The following is a 17,697-nucleotide window of genomic DNA, read 5'->3' as shown; positions in this document are numbered from 1 at the left end:
ATTATATTCAATGTTGTTTCACCATAAATGACTCTCACACATTTGATTTTGGATTGCATGGATTTTCTACGGGAAATCAATTTGTGAAGAAAGATTTTAATTTTCTTACTCAAATCACTTTATAAAACTCATATTGAAGGGGTCCTGCTGATTTGTTTTATGGTTGCTTTGAAATGAAACTTAAATCAAGCTTTTGTACTCAGGGTTTAAAATTAATGTTATCTCACTTCATATAGCCTGTGTGAAACAGGGCAGCTCTGAGTATAGATCTGAGGAGTAACTTTGTAAGAGAAGAACATATGAAGAAAATGTGTGCACTAAATGACATTTCCACAAATGAAGCAAAATTATTTCATGATTTTTTTTCCTTTCCTTGTTTGTATATGTATGCATTCAATAATTATTTATTTGCAAATCTCAAGAGGTCTACCCTGTGCATGGAAAATTTGAAAACATCAATGCATTGCAGGTGTATTCATTTGTCATATATTTGTATCAGTGAATTCCAGTGTGATTAAAATTTCTCTGCTGTTGACAGGTGGCAGCAACTCTAAACAATCTTGCAGTACTTTATGGTAAACGGGGAAAGTACAAAGAAGCTGAACCGTTGTGTAAGCGAGCTCTGGAAATCAGGGAAAAGGTATGAGTAAAAGAATCCAGCACCTTTGAATGGATTTTTTTGAGGGAGAGGGCAATGTTAAGCTTGCTTTATTTACTTGTTGTATGTTTTGGGTGGGTAGATCTGCCAGATAAACCAGAGTTATCAATGCCCTAGTAGTTAGCAGTGTCTGAAATTCAAAACACTTGCACATTCAAGTAGTCCTGTGGAGCTGCTGGAGCACTCTGGGTATATTCTAAATTCTGTATTTTGTAATTAACCTTCTTTACCTTTTTCTTTCCCCTTTGCTAGTTAAGTAATCTTTCATTTGACAAAAGCTTTGGAACTAAAAATGAAACAACATTAAAATTTTGAAGTTGATTATTCTATGACTATGTGGATATTTATTCTAGTCCATGACACTGAATGCCTGCATCTTCAGGCTTTGTTTAATACACTGCATGCAAGGTTGTTATACTATTTATATTATTCCTGTTATGAATTGTTCTTCAGCATTCTCAGTTTTTAATAGAATTGTGTAATTTTCATATATCTCTTTTGTCATCCTCACGTTGAGTTGATGAGGAATAAAAACTAACAGCATATTTCTAAATGATGCATTTCTAAACCCTGATACGATGATTGGCGAACATTTTAATACAAGTTATTCAATTTTCAGGTCCTGGGGAAGGATCACCCTGACGTTGCTAAACAATTAAATAACTTGGCTTTACTGTGCCAGAACCAGGGTAAATACGAGGAGGTTGAATACTACTATCAGAGGGCACTGGAAATTTACCAGACCAAGTTGGGACCAGATGATCCAAATGTTGCAAAAACAAAGAATAACCTGGTAAGCCTGTTATAGAGTAAATCTAAGAAAAAGTAAGATTTTTCTGATTAATTGCAATGCACCTTATTCAGGATGTATTGTATTTGTTATTTATCAAGCTGAATAAAAGTGTGCTGATACCTTTGGGGGGGGTATTTTGTTTTTAGGCATCCTGCTATCTAAAACAGGGCAAATTTAAGCAAGCGGAAACTTTATACAAAGAGATTCTTACTCGTGCTCACGAACGGGAATTTGGCTCTGTAGATGGTAAGAAACTGAGTCCCTAGATTTGAATGTATGTGTCATTTTTGTAGTTATTATGAAATATCATCTGCAGGAAGTTAATTGTATCCTCATCAAAATCGTGTGCTTGAGGTAGACTTAAAAAGTGAAGTAATAGGCATGTTGAAGTATATGCATCATAAAGCATTTAGGTGCGTCAGTAGCATTTGATTGAAAGGAGAGTTTTTCTTGCATGAGGTAGACTTCGTAGGTTTATGTTTTATGGATTGTATTTCTGGCAAAATTTGTGTTATGCCCAACCAAAACCAATTTTTGTATTTTTATAGAGGCAGAAAAATCTGTGACTTTCCAGTCACAGGTAAAAGTCAGTGGAGGATTTTTAATGATATAATAAATACATTATTAATGTGAGTCTTTCATTAATACATTTAAAGAATGGGGAAAATACCTTTAAATTGTGAATTACACTGTACATTGAAGTCAAATGCATTTTATCAACTGTAAATCACATTGCATTCCATGACAGTAGCGTGTGTGCCACTTAATAGATGTCAAAACAGTTTTTATGATAAAAGAAGTAAATTTGCAGGTTTTAGCCCAGAACTAGGCACGTGACAAGTCAATGTCAGCATATACTGACTTCAAAGCTTCTCAGAAGTAACTAAGTTCAGATAAGAAGACATAGTTGTAAAACTATAAAGAAGAGGTGCATGTTTTATTTATCTGCTGTTTGTAGTATGGACAGTAAGGTTTTTTTGTGGTGGTAATAGTATAATTCCCTGGTTCACAGCTTCATTTCAGAAGGTGAAAATCAAACAATGAATGCTTTGTAGTTTTGTTCTTCCGTAACATATTTTCTTGTGTTTCATCAGATGAAAATAAGCCTATTTGGATGCATGCAGAAGAGAGGGAGGAATGCAAAGTAAGGCCATTGCCATAAATCTTTTTTTGGAGTTTTTACTTAAGTTACAAATTGGTTATTTTCGTTCAATGTCACTTTTGTTTTAGGGAAAGCAAAAAGATGGCACATCTTTTGGAGAATATGGTGGCTGGTACAAAGCTTGCAAAGTTGACAGGTGGGTAATTTCTTTACAGGACAAACAATGTGGTAATACACAGTATCCAGAAATGTCGCATTAAAGCACGTTTAAAAATGAAACCAAACCAGCTGCTTGCTTAGGACTGTAAAAACAATAGTATTAAAAATTCAGGCCCCAAGAAAGGGTTTCAGGAACATACTAACAGTTTTCAAGTCCTGTGCATGCTTTTAATCTAGCTTGGTTAGATCTAGTAAGTGAGAGAAAAATTCACCAGTTGTGTTGTTGGCAGTCCTTCATGTGAGGCATTAGTCACCTTTCTCTCTTTATTCCATTGGTTGGCATACATGCTCTCTCTGATCCAGAAGGCCTCTAGAGAGGGCCAGAAGCAAAAAGGAGGCTGTGCAAATAACTGAGCTTTGAGTTTTCTAGCTGGTACAAGAAAACAAAGTCAAAACTGCCACAATTCAGCATTGAGTTTATAAAGCTCAAAGAATATAGCTTTGTGTGAATGAAAGTGTACTTTAAAATGGAAGAAGAGAAACAAGGACTTCTGCTTGGATCGTACTTGGTGAAATAAGGTTTTTTGTTTGCTTTAATTTTGTAACTTAGCTGCCTTTATAATAATGTGCAAGTGGTACAAGGTAAGAAACCTGCATCTAGTACTGATAATGTTTAGTGAGGGTTTTTAATTTCTTCAGTGTTTGGATTCTTGTATTTAACAAGTAACAGAACCTTTGAACTGTTGAAATCTGCTCTTTTCTCTCCATCCTGAACTCTGGGTGCAATACATTTTGTTGGTTTATTTTTCATGTTCATCCTAATGCATGAGGAAATCTTTTCTGTTACTGAAGCAAAACTTCACGCAACAATACGGTGACTGGGCTAATACTATGTCACTGAGACAAAAATGTCTTCTTGGAGTGTGAGACTTGTTAATGGAATGCACAGTTTTAATTTTTTTCCTCTTTATTCTTCAAGCATAGTTTGAAAGTATAGAAAATGCAAGTAAGTATAAAGTGAAAGCTGATGAAAGGAACTGTTAATTTGTGTCTAACACATGCTACAGTGATGGTCACTGCATGCATGAGTAGGCATATTTTCTGGAAGCTTCACAATTATTCAGTTGAGCACACTCAGATTGAGCTAAATTTTTACTTTGAGATACACCTGAGAAACAGAAGGATACAGTGCTCCAGTTTTCTCTCGAATAGATCTAGAGTCTAGTTCCTAACTTTCAGTTTCAGGTCTGTTGACTAATCATAGTGTGAGCCGTTAATGCATTTGGAAAGAAGTTAACAGGTTTATCCATGTACTTGCAGTACAGTGTAGTGTATTTCAAGAGACTTTTTGTAATTATTTAATATGATAAATACTATATTTAAGTTTTTATTAGTTTGTGAATTAAGAAGTTTAGTGTGTGTGTGTATTTTTTTCTTTAAATAGTCCAACAGTAACAACTACCTTAAAGAATCTTGGGGCGCTTTACAGACGACAGGGCAAGTTTGAAGCTGCTGAAACATTAGAGGAGGCAGCAATGAGATCTCGTAAACAGGCAAGTGTGAAAATTCTCCTTAATGATATGTCTGCATTGTGATCATGCAGATTTTCAACTTCAGTATCTATTGTATGTACAGAATATGTGAACTTTTAGCTGTTTAGTGTCTGGTGCCTGGCATCTCCTTCTTATTTCAGTCTGAACTGGTGATAAACCAAAACCATCTTAACGCTTGAAACTGGTTAATTGCTAGGGCAGTGGCATCGTATCCTGGGGGCATGATTCAAATTCGGGGCGAAACTCCATGGAAAATGGTACAGCAGAAAACACTGTCATGGCCAGCAGTCCTTAATTGCGTGCATGTCCTGGGAGGGAGGCTGTAGCTAACGGAAGATGGAGAATTTCGATGATAATCTCATTTGCCAGTAATGCTGGTTTATTTTCAATAAGGAGCTGTCAAACTTACAAATGTTCTGTTTCTGCATACAACTGACTGACTGGTACAGGTCTTTAGAAGACCATTATAAATTTATTGGTTGTTTATGTTACTTTGCAAACTGATGAGATGGATATTACATCCATCTCGTATACTTATGAGAAGCACCCCCCCGCTTAAGTTTAAGTGGAGGGGGACTATTATTCTTTTTATGCAGGGAAGTTCTGTACTGTGTCTGTGCTCTCAAATCTGCAGTTCAAGTAACCCTTTTTCAGAAGGTGGGAGAGAGTTTGTTTTTGTGGGGTTTTATTGGCTTTTTGTTTTTCTTTTCCCTTTTGGATGATTTGATACAATGTCTTGTATAATACCCAAGACAGGACAAGTAAATATGGCTTGTCAGTGTTAAAATAGAAAGCAAAATAAGAAAATATAAGTGAATAAAAAACCCCCTTGGGAAGTTCAATTTTAATTTCATTTTTGCACAATAAGTAAATAAGTTAATAAGATTTTTATTTTTATTTTTTTTCCCCAGAAGTGATTTGTTTCTGTGGGGTATTTTTTTTTTTCTTACACTGATTTGAAGTTGTATTTTAAACAATGATATTGCAGTGTTTGATGTATATGGAAGCAGATTTCTGGAAAATGGAGAGAGCAAAAAGCTCCTGGCAAGCATAATGCTCTTCTAGTGAATTCAGGAATAGTTCCCTTTGATATAAGGTGGTTGAAGTTTTTTCTTCCACAAAAAATTATGGAAAACTTACAAGTGTTTGCCAAGTAAATAGAATGAAACTGGATAAGAGGAAAGTATGAATGTGGGACAAAGGTTCTTCAGCAAGGAAAATTCAAGGGGGGGGGGGGGATAGTTGATAAAGGTATTTTCTTTTGCTGAGGATAATTTTACCTTACTTTTACTGAAGGCTCATCTTTGGAGTGTCTTGATTTGAAAATAAGAAATGAACATGCACTGCATCTTAAAATGTTTGCTTTGGTTCTTAGTTTTGCTGTTGCCATTACATGGGAACATGTAATTTTTCTTTTTTGATGTAAACATATATAACCAGGATAAATTGGAATAATAGCTTGTATTTATTTTCTTTTTTATGTATGTATATATTAGAACCAAAACAAAACAGAGCACCAGCTCTGTTGAAATTTTACCAGCAAGTTGAAATTTCTACTGGGAAGCTTGGAATTGATTATCTAGGAGGATCTTGCTATTGGAGAAGTCTTTTTTCCCAGTCCCTGTGTAATCAGCCCACTTCTGGCTTGCCAGTACTACTGCAAAAACTGTTCCTTGTCTCCATTTTCCTTAGAGCCTGCTGGAGGCTTGCTGCTGCTACTTTGTTTTTATTAAGCATGCTTCAGGTTTTCATTGGTGCATCATATACCACGTCTACCATTATATCACCTTACACACAGCACTGGATTTGGACATGTAGGAAACAATGCTGTCTTACTCACAGTGTTTAACTCTACCTTTCTATTTTAGGTCATTAAAGGAGAACAGACAGGGTTAATGCATTTCCCCTTCTCAGCTAAAAGCAAAGAGGTATTTCTGTTCCCAGATGTGGAAAAGTATCAGTCCTCCACAGTTCTGTTCTTTTTCATGCATGTTTTGTTTGCTTTAGCTGCTGGGATGGAAATGCTAGATTTTTGAAGACCAGTGAAAGTCTTTGTCCTTCATCTTTCACGACAGAATCAAACTGGGGAAGTGCAGTTCCCCATCCCTTCATTTTTCAAATGTATGTATTTTTTAACATGTGAAGTAAATGAGACATGATAGCTTTGGAGCACAGCCCAGGGTCTGTATGTGATACATCACCTCTTTAGTGGTGATTTTGAATAGTTTTATGCCTTTTGTGTTGTGTGCGGCTGAAGGGATTGGTGCAGAAGCCATTTTGAGCCTGCGCTTCTCTACTGTCTGAGAGTCTAGCCAGTTTTCTGCACTTCCACTTCATGTGGAAGTGAAAATATATGATCATTAGATGTTCATGCTTTCTTGTGGGTAGAATTCCATTAGGGAGGGCTGTTCTGGTCTTCAATCAGTGGAAAGCAGCTATATGGAACCAAGAACCTGATTTCTCCATGCCACTAAACCAACTTTCATTCTTATTCATGCACTTTACTTTTTAGAAGAATTTTGGCATGATTTTCACTTTCTGTATTGTGGTAGGCTTTATGGATTTGTCTCACAGATCCCCTGCTGCATTTGCTGCTAATATTGCACAGTGAAAGATGTAGAATGTTTTCTTAAGCGTAAGGCATTGATCTGGCATCTCTTCCTGCAGCATATACTGTTCATGATGTGGAGTATGAGAGGTTTATTATAAAGAAAACAAAACTCAAGTATGGTTTGAGCTTTATTACTTTCTAGTTTCTGTTAAAGATTTTGCCTTTATTTGTAGTCCATTGACCTTCATAGAAGGTATTTTAACATATTTAAAGGGTTATTTGGTAACTGATGGACATTGTTTAACACAAAGCAAAAATATTTTATTGACCATAAATATAGCCTGTTCTATTATAAGCTTATTTTCTATTTAATTTCTTTCTGAAGAGTAAATTATACCACTGTGCCAAGTATCATATGTCTCTATTTTTAAATAACACAACCTGTGTCTCACATATTAGATATTCAGGCACCTGCAATGTTCTTTCCAAAGGTGGGTGACTACTGCACGATTTGATAGGTGGAAACCTGAGAATTGCATAGACTGTTCATGATCTAGGAATTGCTTAAACATTAAACTAGTGGCCAGGTGGCTTCAGGTAAGTTACATGAGCACTGTGAGGCTTTGATGAGTGATAGGGAAGGAGAAAAAGAACGGCAAGTCACTGAATTCTCTACTAAACTGTCTGTCCACTTCGTGCTCTGTTGGTTTCTGCAGTGTATAAAGGGCAACTCAACTGCCCTTTGAAAGTAGAATTGGGGTGATGGACTAATGGGTCGGCTTGACTTCTTTCTTGATATGGTTATTGTGTGTGAATTGTAGATTAGTACCGCTTGCAATAAAAGAAAACCTTTTGACATTTTATCTAATTCTCAGGGTCTTGACAATGTTCATAAACAGAGAGTTGCTGAAGTGCTGAATGACCCTGAGAGCATAGAAAAAAGGCGAAGCCGAGAAAGCCTCAATGTTGATGTGGTAAAGTACGAGAGTGGTCCTGATGGAGGCGAGGAAGTGAGTATGAGCGTAGAATGGAATGGGGTAAGTACAGTACACAGTTTAAGAAAATAGCCTAGATAAATTATCACCATAACAGATATGGTTGTCCATTCACCAGCCTATTGTGTTTTCAGTTGTTTCTTGGTTAATCTACTTTGTACTTCGTAATTTTGCAGAATCAAGAAATAAAGAATAACATTTTGTTTATCATAACATAATTTAAAAAAATTGTAACATTTAAAAATTTTAAACCATCCTTTCTGTTGTTCTGAATGGTGAAATTTCTTCGAGAATCCTAAGCAGTTGTATTTAACTCTAAGTTGTTTAATGCTGATTGAGTGTCCTGGTTATGGTCTGGTGTACAATTGCTTGTTAGTGGTTTCTTTTTACTGGTAGAAATATTCTGGCAATTAACTTACTTTTGCTTTTGTCCTTTTGATGCCATATTTGCCTGTATTTTAAATGTTTCTTTAAAATACTGCATCTCTTAGAATCACAAAGAACATTTGCTATGGAGATTTATTAAGTGTCAACAGTTTTACAGTAATTAAGTGATCAGTCTAACACTAAACTAATTCCAATCTCCTCCTTACCCAACTTGTTAGAGGGAAAAAAAGTAACTTTTCAAGCTGCTACACAGTCCCATTTTAAGAGGCATTGCCATCACATAAAAATACGATAGTAACTTCACATATCTTAAGTGAAATATTAATAACACTTTTTTGTATTAGAATTTGACTGGAGTCAGGGCTTTTTCCTATTTTTCCCATATATTGGCTTCACTGTATAACACCGATTGTCATAAAGTAAAAATATACATATAATGTGATTACATATGCATTTTTGTAACCATTGTTTTCCTTTAATTTGAAAGACAGTGCCAGCTTTCAGTTATTGATCTGGCTTATGTAGTTGCTTGCTTCTGTCACCACCTTTCCCATGCTTTATTCCATTGCCAGCAATGGGATATATATTGCACTGTTAACCAACTCCCAGCTGCAGTTCCGCTGAAAATACTGTTAGATTATAAAAGTGGTGTTGCCTGCTTTTGCTATATGGGAGGGGAAGTAGCCTACTTTGCAGAATTGAGTGTTCTGAAGTTTCGTTTCTTTTACAGTAGCAATCTTTTTTTGTTTTTCTTCTTTTTGTTAGCCACATGAGACATGAGAAAGTTTAGCATTCCTAAGAAACCTTGATAAAACACATACTGCTTTAGTCTTCAAGAAGAAAGTTCTTTCCATCTTTGCTTTTGTCTCTATTATTGTTTTCTTGGCATTGGTCTTCTCAGTGCCAAGACAGTCAATCAGCATCTATTGTGAATAACACTGCATCATCAATAAAGCCAAAGTAAGGTTGGATTAACACTTTTTTTAATTCTCATTTTGCCCATTCAGCATTAGAACTGTGTACTGTACTCCTCCCTTAATTTTCGCTGTACTTTGCATGACTCTATGTTCTAAATGGATAAACTTTTTTCTGTTATTGACATTAATTAAACAAGCATGCAGGTTTTGGATTGAAAGGGTCTTCTGTGGAAAAGCAATAGACAGTATTTCTAGGTCAATATGTGAACCAAACTCAGTGATAAAATTTGTTGATCTGAAAAATTGAATTTTGACCTCTCAGGGCAAGCTTCATTTTTAGTGTGCTGAAGTGGCATCGCTTTATTCTCGTCTTAGTTTATTTCTTTTTTTCCCCCCTCATGAGAGGTACTTTTGTAGTACATGTTTTACATAAAAGTGGGCAACTCTCTCTCCCTCTCTCTCCCTCTACCCTGCTAGTGTTTCTATCTCAGTGCTCTTCTTGCCTCTACTTTATATTGTGTAGGGTTTTTTTACCCTCGTGTGTTTCCTCCAGACAAAATATTCTGATTCATAAAGTATAGTAGAATTTTTTACTTCTGTCTTTTCCATTTAAATTCTTCTGAAGTGGTCAAGCTGAGTGTCAGAATACTTGAGTATGTAAAGCAACAAATTTCAACAAAAAATTCTTGGAAGATTTATTGTAATTAAGTGACTTCCATATGTAATGTAATCCATATTAAGCAGGATATGCTTTGATGTAATGTCTTGCACTCTTACAAAAAGAACTGAAATAGCTATTGAAATAAATCTGCCATTAACTATTAAAACTGATACATTAAGTCATATAGCGCGTGTTTACATGTTTCTTAGAAAGTCCATCCCTTTAAGTTAACAGAAAATACTTCAAAAAGCAAAGAAATGCTTGGTCTTGAAAATTCAAGGTAGAAATCTGAAGATTTCTAGCCCTTATTAAATTTGTATATAAAAAATGACAGTGGGTATCTAATTGACTTTTTTGTAAATTGATCTCGCAGCCAGTTGCAGGACAGATAAAAATCCTTGTGGTCTGATAGTGCTTAATTTAAGATAATGTTCTTAGTGTGAGGAAGTATTTTTTCTTACTCTAACTCATATGCTTCAAAGATACTTCTTTTGAGCACATTAGCCTGCTTTCAGGTGTGAAACGAAAGCAGTACATTTCACTACTATACAGTAGCTGCGAAGAGTTGCTCTTCTTTAAGAAGTATCAAATCAGTCAGAGGGGCATTGTTGCAGACAACTACAGAGTACAGGAGGAGATGATGGTGGGGAAGTGTAAGCAGAAGTAGTAAGGGGATTCTCATTCTGAGTGACACGAAAATTGGCGATTAATCTTTGCCATAGAAATGGAGATTTTCTGCCTTTTTGATTATGCTGGAATAAGTTCTTTTTTTTTTTTTTTTAAATTCTAAACTCGTGTTTTAAAGTTTTTTTTTTTTTTAATCATGCAGTCAGTGTTTAACTTGGGAGTTTAATATTTTTATTCCAGATTTGAAGTAACCAAAAGCTTGTCTGCTTATTCATAATGTGCTAGTTAGCATAGTAGAAGTTACGCACCCTTACCAAATTTGTCTTGCCTTTGTTCTTTAGATCATTATCACTACTATAGCATCACTGGTTTAAGGCCATAGGAATAATTAGCCTTTTCACTGATCTAATACTTCTAATTACTTCTATAATTTTAATTACTGTTAATTCCAGTTGCTATAGGTAAAGGCTTTCAAAACAGTTATCTTGAGGCTATCAGTAATGGTCTCTGTGCTTACACCAAGAATGGAAAGTATGTAAATTGAAGTAAAGCTTATTTTTAAAAGTGGATTCTTTCAGATGCCTCACTGCATTAGGAAAAGGAGACAAGTTTCCACTTGGATTTTATATATTATTTTATATATATATATATATTTATACACACAGAGGGATGTGTTCTAAAATTATTCTGAAACTGAACTGACACAGGTCAGTTGGATTCTAGTTCCGTAAAGGAATGAACAGGATTTTGTCTGGAGGGTAGGGGAAGACCTCTTTCTTCTTGCTGTTGTGTTTTGAGGAACATTCCTGACAGAAGTTAAAGCTGAAATGAATGCACCTTGCTCTGTTCCTTTCTTCTGGTTTGTTTTTATTTTTCCTTTTATTTTTTATTTTTGTGTTAATGTCAGCTGAAAAAAAATCCTTTGCTTACAAAATGTAATACTAAAGCTATCACTTCTTAAAGGTTTTTGTATTTTATACAAATTCTAACTTAAAGAATGCACGGAATCATTCACGCTCATTTGTAAGTCACGTATTAGTGATAGAGGTGAAACCGCAGAAAGATGTACGTTCTGGTAATTGCAAGGGCCTGCACTTTGTACTTCAGGGCAGTCCAAATACTCCAGAAAAAAAATGTTTTGAATGTGACCTAGAAATACTGTAAACTTAACTGTTCAAAATTGAAAACTGTTGAATTTTCCCCCAACAGTTTCATTGAGTTTTTCTCTCTCCATTTCTGACAGGCCTAGATGCCTTTTGTGATTCTTATACTGTCTCCTGCATGACGGGCGTGCACCATCTTCAAGCTTTAACTTCTCTCTTCAGTACTGACTGCTGTGTTTTAGCAAACCCCTTAAGATTCTTGTCAGAGCTACACTTCCCTGTAAACTGGCCATTCCTTCAGTGCTGGTGTCTTTTTTTGGTTTTCTATTTCTGTACATGTGTAGCTTTGCCAGATATGTATCTAGTCAAACAAAATGTTATTACAACCATTTGCTGTGTAATACATAGGAAAAAAAAAAGTAACAATGAACTTTAGAAGTAGCTGTTCACTATGGAAAAAAGGTAGTTAAAAATATCACACAAGGTATTACTGAAATGGCATGATGGTGATCTTTACAGGAGAAAAACAAAACAAAACCCATAAAAGTAAGGCATGTTCTCCAAGTGCTTTAAAATGTATTTAGAGACCTATTACATGGTTAACATCGATATGGAACTCTGGATGTCTTCAAATATGAGTATTCTAAAGTAGCATTGCTGTATAGTCTTTGTGTGAGATTTTAGCAATTATGCTTTTCTCTACTAATCTTGGTGTTCAGTGATTTGTGTATTTGTCTTTCTAACTTCTAATAAACTCACTCTAACTCAGGTGTCTGTCTGCTTAGTAGTACTTTACTTTCTTCTTTTACAATTCTTGTTTCATAGTCACATAGGATTTCTATGAAGTAGGAAGTGGTCGCTTCTCTTCTAATCTTACTAAACTGTTGGGGGTTGTTTTAAGAGTAAAACATTTAAAAATAGAATTTTGGTCAGTTGGAGATTTCTTTTGGTCAGCACAGCAGTGCGTAAAACACGAATGCAGTGTATGAAAAATTCATTTCATTGTGTTTTACATTTTCTTTGGTAAAAGTTAAAACGAAGCACAGGAATTTAACCATACCTGTTTCTGATCAGAAATATTTTTGTTTAAGGACTAGGATTAAACATGTTTGCAAGTAATGTAGATGTTTAGAAAGAATAAACCAGGTTTTTTTCTTAGTGATGGAATGCTTTTGTGTGGGGCTTGTACTATGTGAACTCCAGTGTGCTCTTATAAAATGGTAACGTGGTGACGGTGAATTGTTTGACTCCTGTGGTGGGTTTTTACTAATTATTATGAACCATGGCTTGAGCATGGCTTGGCATTTTAGAAATCTGTTACCGTTTGGAAAGAACCTTTCTGTTATAGTAAAGTTGTAGCTATATGGTATTATGTGTTTAGGTAATTGTACCAAGTACCTATTAATAGCAATTAAAAAAAAAAACATCAATGAAACGGTCTTGAGCCAGGTTTGGGGGAGGGCACCAACTCCTGCAGTTTCACATTTGTTCAATTTTTTTCAGGATGGCACTGGATCTTTAAAGCGCAGTGGTTCCTTTAGCAAACTTCGTGCTTCCATTAGACGCAGCAGTGAGAAGCTGGTTAGAAAGCTGAAGGGAGGAAGTTCACGGGACAGTGAACCAAAGAATCCAGGGTAATTATCTGTTCTTAGCTATGCTGCTCTGCCCTTCTGTGCCCCCACTGTAGCCTAGTGTAGTACCTAGAGCAGTGTTTTCTTCTCTGCTTAGCTAACTGCATTTCATATAGATTTGTATCTTAAAGAAAAATAGGAAATAATTTCTTAAACTTATAATTAAAGTTCTGCAACATCTGAGGAATTATATTTGCTTTAAGAGTTAACTCAATTTTAACAGTGTTTTTTCCCTTTTTACTGCTTTAGCCCTTTGAGGAATAGAAAAGCCTCTTAGAAATATTGATGAATGTTAGTTACCTGCAAAATTCTCTTCATACAGCAGTGAAGAAAAATAAATGTTACTGATTTTTGTTATAGCTTAATATCCTGATATAGTCTTAAATAGAGCTTTATATATTGCTGTGGGTATAAAGAGAATTACTTACTTCAGGCCTTCTCAGTTTCTATTTTTGGAAACCCCAGATTTCAGAGAGCAGAGGAAAATGTTGAAAAACTTCAACCTCAATGTGCATCTCATTAACATTTTGGCCTCAGTAAAGTCAGTGGTAAATATTCGAATTTTAGTGAATTTAACTTCTCTTTCTTATTTACCATATGATTATGGATCTGGGTGTATGTCAAATTTCCAATAAATGCATTAAAAACATTCATCACTTGCTGCTGCAGAGAAGTCAAAATATTAAAATACACTGCTATTTTTCATAATAGCATTCATGGGTGTTCCCCTTTGCCCCAACATTATTGCAGTCAAATTTGCAGGATTTTTTCCCCTTGCTGTGGAAAACTGGAACTCAGTTGACAGAAAACTGGATGACAATGTGAATTTGAACTTATGCTTTAAAACAGTTAGATTAGAGAATGTGGAGTAACTTCTGATGGAGCAACTGGATCTTATTAATATAGTAGATGATGATGATGGTAATACCTGAGACAGTGATCTGGAGGCAGGCTCTTGATGTGTTTCTGTAAGTGCTCCACTGAAATTTTGCCTCATTGTTTTCTGTGGCTGTAAAACGTTGTGTACAGCTGCGATACATGTAGAATTCACATGTGATTAGAAGAAGGAAATACATAAATGTAAAATGCTTTAGGGAAAACACGCAAATGCAAACCAAAATAGAATAAAAGGGATTTCCTTCTTTGTTTTCAGTGTGAGCATTTTCATACTTTGGTTTTCTGGTTTTATTCAGCTCTGTCTAGAGTTCATACATTGTAGCTCAGGTATATTATTGTATGAATAGACATATATATTCATAGCTAATTTTGCATTTTCTCATCAGTTTCTGAGACATGGAAAGGTTTTAAGTTCCTTAAAAGCCAAGAGTTTTATTCTTTGTTCTCTGTAGTAAATAGAGCTATTTTGACTCCAGATAAAGTAATTCCATGATTATAGGTGTCGAAAATTGTGTTTATGTATAACCAAAGACATTTGGCTTTGCAATTTCCCGTAAGAATTCATCTGCCTTTTTATTGTCTGCACTTTAGGAATGTTATTTGACCAATATAGAAGTAATTTACCCACATTAACATTAATTGTATCGTGGGGTCTCTATCACCAGCGAAGATTTCCTCAAATAAAGACATTAAAATGAAACAGATTTGAAAACAAAGCAATATCTTTCTTGCTTTCACTTTTTGACAAAGTATTCTTGTTTTTTAGATGTCACCATAGTTCTCAAAGAATAATTTATTCTTAAACTTGCAATACATGTTTTGCACTGACAGGCTTTTTTGTAGATATGCACGTTGAGTGTGTAAGACAATAAATATTGCAAAGCTCTGTTTTTATGAAATAGACATTTAGACATTTTTAAATCCTAATTTATATTAGCTAGTTTTAATAACAAAGATGCCTGGTATTAAACACCAGCTTTGTAGCTCATGAAGCACAGCTGTACGTACTGATATTCCAGGAAGTTGTTCTGAGTTCATTTTCTGAAAAAACTTTAGTAAATAGATTTATTTTTTTTCTGCTTCTGAGTTTACTAAAAGGGATATTCAGTTTTATTATGCAAACGTTTTTAGAGTGTTTGATACCTGAATATTACAATAGTGACATAGCGTACATATAAATCATTTTTGCTGTGAAGTCAGCTGCTCTAGGTAGATAGAGGACATATGTGCCTCCTTCCTTAGCAGTACATGTCCGCATTCCCTGCCTATGTCTCTGGGAAGACTATTTTGAAATTAATTTGTTGCTTATACTGTGCTTTTGTAAATAGTAATTAACACTGCTGGTAAGATTCTGAATGAGGCATACTCAAATAGAAATACATTAATATCATAGCATGAAAGAGACAGTTACCGTGGTGTTGGTTGATACAGAAGGCTGGAGAAAATAAAGTAGAAAACTCATCAGGGAAATTGTTTAGTTAAAATCATGCAAAAGCCTTTTTGACAAAGACTAAGAATTGTTCTTTGAAACACACAGTATCTCTATCAGTTCTTCAGTTCTGTAATAATTTAACTTCACTCAATGTTAGATTTGATGTTTTCACTTTGAAAATTTTGATCCTAGAGCAGAACAGTTAAGATTTATAATTCAAAAAAAGAAAAAAAGAAAAAAAGCTTTCATCATTGCTATTACTTAAGCACTTGAAAACCAACTGCATGCTCTTTGTGCAGTTATGTTTCTAACATGGAGGGAGTTAAAAGTGCATTTGCCAGACTAAAGTTCTCAAGCATGTTGATTTAAAAAAACACACAAAGAAACAAAACAAAACAACCCCCCAAAAACAACCCATAAAGAAACCAGTATCTCCTGTGTGATTAAAAAAGAGAAAATACTTTTTAATTGGCACTTCAGCAAGAACCTAAAATTACGTGTGTAAATTTTTACTGGTGGATTTTCTATTTCCCTTGAATGTTTTCCATAAGCCTTTATGCTCTTTTGGAGAGTTTTATGTAATGTTTGTTTGTGTTTTACAGATTAACTTACTTTGACTTCCATATATAACCGCTTCTTCTATGTGTTTCCTTGAATAAATGAGAGGTGTATACCATGCATGAGACTTTGCTTTGTTGTTGCTAACACTCATGTCAAATATTTTAAATTGTGTATGTTCTAGCTTCTGAAACATTCAGATTTAATGCTAGGAAAAGACAGTGAGCCTGTGTTATGTAGCAGCTGTTGCCTGTGTGTGTTAGTGTTTGGTTTGTTATTCTGCTAAGTCTTTGCTTTATGAAAGCATTTAAAAATCGTGCTAGACTTCAACTGTTAGTAGTCTTGCTTCAGTAGGAAGAAACACAGGTTAGTATCTAAGGTGATCTGTACGGATAAACCTTTCCATGTTACTGGAAAGCATTAGAAACTTGGCCTTGACCAGTTGTGTCTAACCCTGCAGGATTAGGGCCTCATCGTCTTGTGAATAGTTCATCAAATACGTATTCAAAGCCCTCCTTTAGGAGTTCTGAAGTAGTTAAAGAGCTAGTGAAAAATCAAAGCAAATGTAGAACATTCTGAGTAACGTACAGACGCTTGGGGATAAAGGACATCAGACATGCCTGTTGTAGTCACCATGATGGTGTGAATCTTAAGGCTCATTTTGAATTTCATTACACATTTTAAAATATTTTGTTAAATTTTGTGTATGTTTGAGAAATGTAGGTAAACTATTAATCCCCGTCTCAAACAGCAGTAGATATTACAGTTAATGCAGTGATATTCTGACTCTCAGTAGTTCCTGTGTAGGTGATTGATTTATTTTTTTTAAATAATCTGTTGCTTTCAGTACAGTATTCTTGGGTGGTTGTGTTGTAAAGCCAAAAGCATAACCAAAGTTAACAGCAGCAACCCTTTTGCTTCCATTCACTTTAAAACATGTAAAATAAAAGATTTTAAAATGCTTTTTGAAATTGATTCTGAAGATTTACCTAGATCAGAGAGAAAGCCCTAAACTAATGTTTGTTGTAGCTTTTACACGTTAAATGCTGCCTACGTAACAAACTTATTCACGCTTCACATTTTTCCTAAACTGTATGAATGTTTTGATGCCTTTGTAAGAAGCTACATAAAATTGAAGCTGAGAATTAGTTAATTAAAAATCAGTGCTAACTCAGTGTATTCATTTGATATGCTTTAAAAACTGAGATTTTGGTTTGAGTTGAAATTAAGTCAGTGGCCTGTAACGTTTAAGCTCTGAGGAGCTGGTAATTTTTTTTGGTTTTACATGTAAATTAGAACTGAATATAAACATATTCTAAGTTATGTAGTTTTCTTAAAGGGGTATCCCTCAGATCAGTTTTGGGGCATTGTTCAAACTCCCTTTACTATGCATTGCTCATTGTTACATTTGTGTTTTTAGAGCTGTTAGTTTTCAGCTATTCTGATTGGTTTATCCTTGCATGTTCACTGTCCTGGTTGCAGCATGAAGCGTGCCAGTTCTCTGAATGTTCTTAACATGGGTGGCAAGGCTACTGAAGATCATTTTCAAGTAAGAAGCCCTACAATACTCTTACAAAAATAGCTATCATTAGTAGGGTTTGGGATAAAGAGAGTATGATGATTAATAAAACAACAAACTCCCAATGAGTGGTAAGAGCCTACCTTAGTAAGAT

General features: G+C 34.9%; 1 protein-coding gene across 10 annotated transcripts in view; it reads left to right on the top strand.

Moving 5' to 3' along the window:
• Window positions 1–17,697, top strand: part of KLC1 (kinesin light chain 1) — a 50,059-nt gene that overhangs the window by 27,465 nt on the left and 4,897 nt on the right. The window contains exons 7-16 of one of the 10 annotated variants that reach the window (XM_030482594.1): window positions 539–640; window positions 1,278–1,451; window positions 1,598–1,697; window positions 2,546–2,595; window positions 2,682–2,749; window positions 4,157–4,265; window positions 6,134–6,193; window positions 7,692–7,853; window positions 13,010–13,140; window positions 17,507–17,573. In XM_030482594.1, coding sequence (XP_030338454.1) covers window positions 539–640; window positions 1,278–1,451; window positions 1,598–1,697; window positions 2,546–2,595; window positions 2,682–2,749; window positions 4,157–4,265; window positions 6,134–6,193; window positions 7,692–7,853; window positions 13,010–13,140; window positions 17,507–17,573 — 1,023 coding nt within the window. Of the gene's footprint in view, window positions 1–538; window positions 641–1,277; window positions 1,452–1,597; window positions 1,698–2,545; window positions 2,596–2,681; window positions 2,750–4,156; window positions 4,266–6,133; window positions 6,194–7,691; window positions 8,409–11,646; window positions 12,275–13,009; window positions 13,141–17,506; window positions 17,574–17,697 lie in introns of those variants that run through there. The other 9 variants (XM_030482588.1, XM_032919873.1, XM_030482590.1 and 6 more) reach the window with 9 other exon arrangements.

The sequence above is a fragment of the Strigops habroptila genome, chromosome 4, assembly GCF_004027225.2.
Source record: "Strigops habroptila isolate Jane chromosome 4, bStrHab1.2.pri, whole genome shotgun sequence".
Lineage (NCBI taxonomy): Eukaryota > Metazoa > Chordata > Aves > Psittaciformes > Psittacidae > Strigops > Strigops habroptila.
This window is presented reverse-complemented; position numbering and strand designations above follow the sequence as displayed.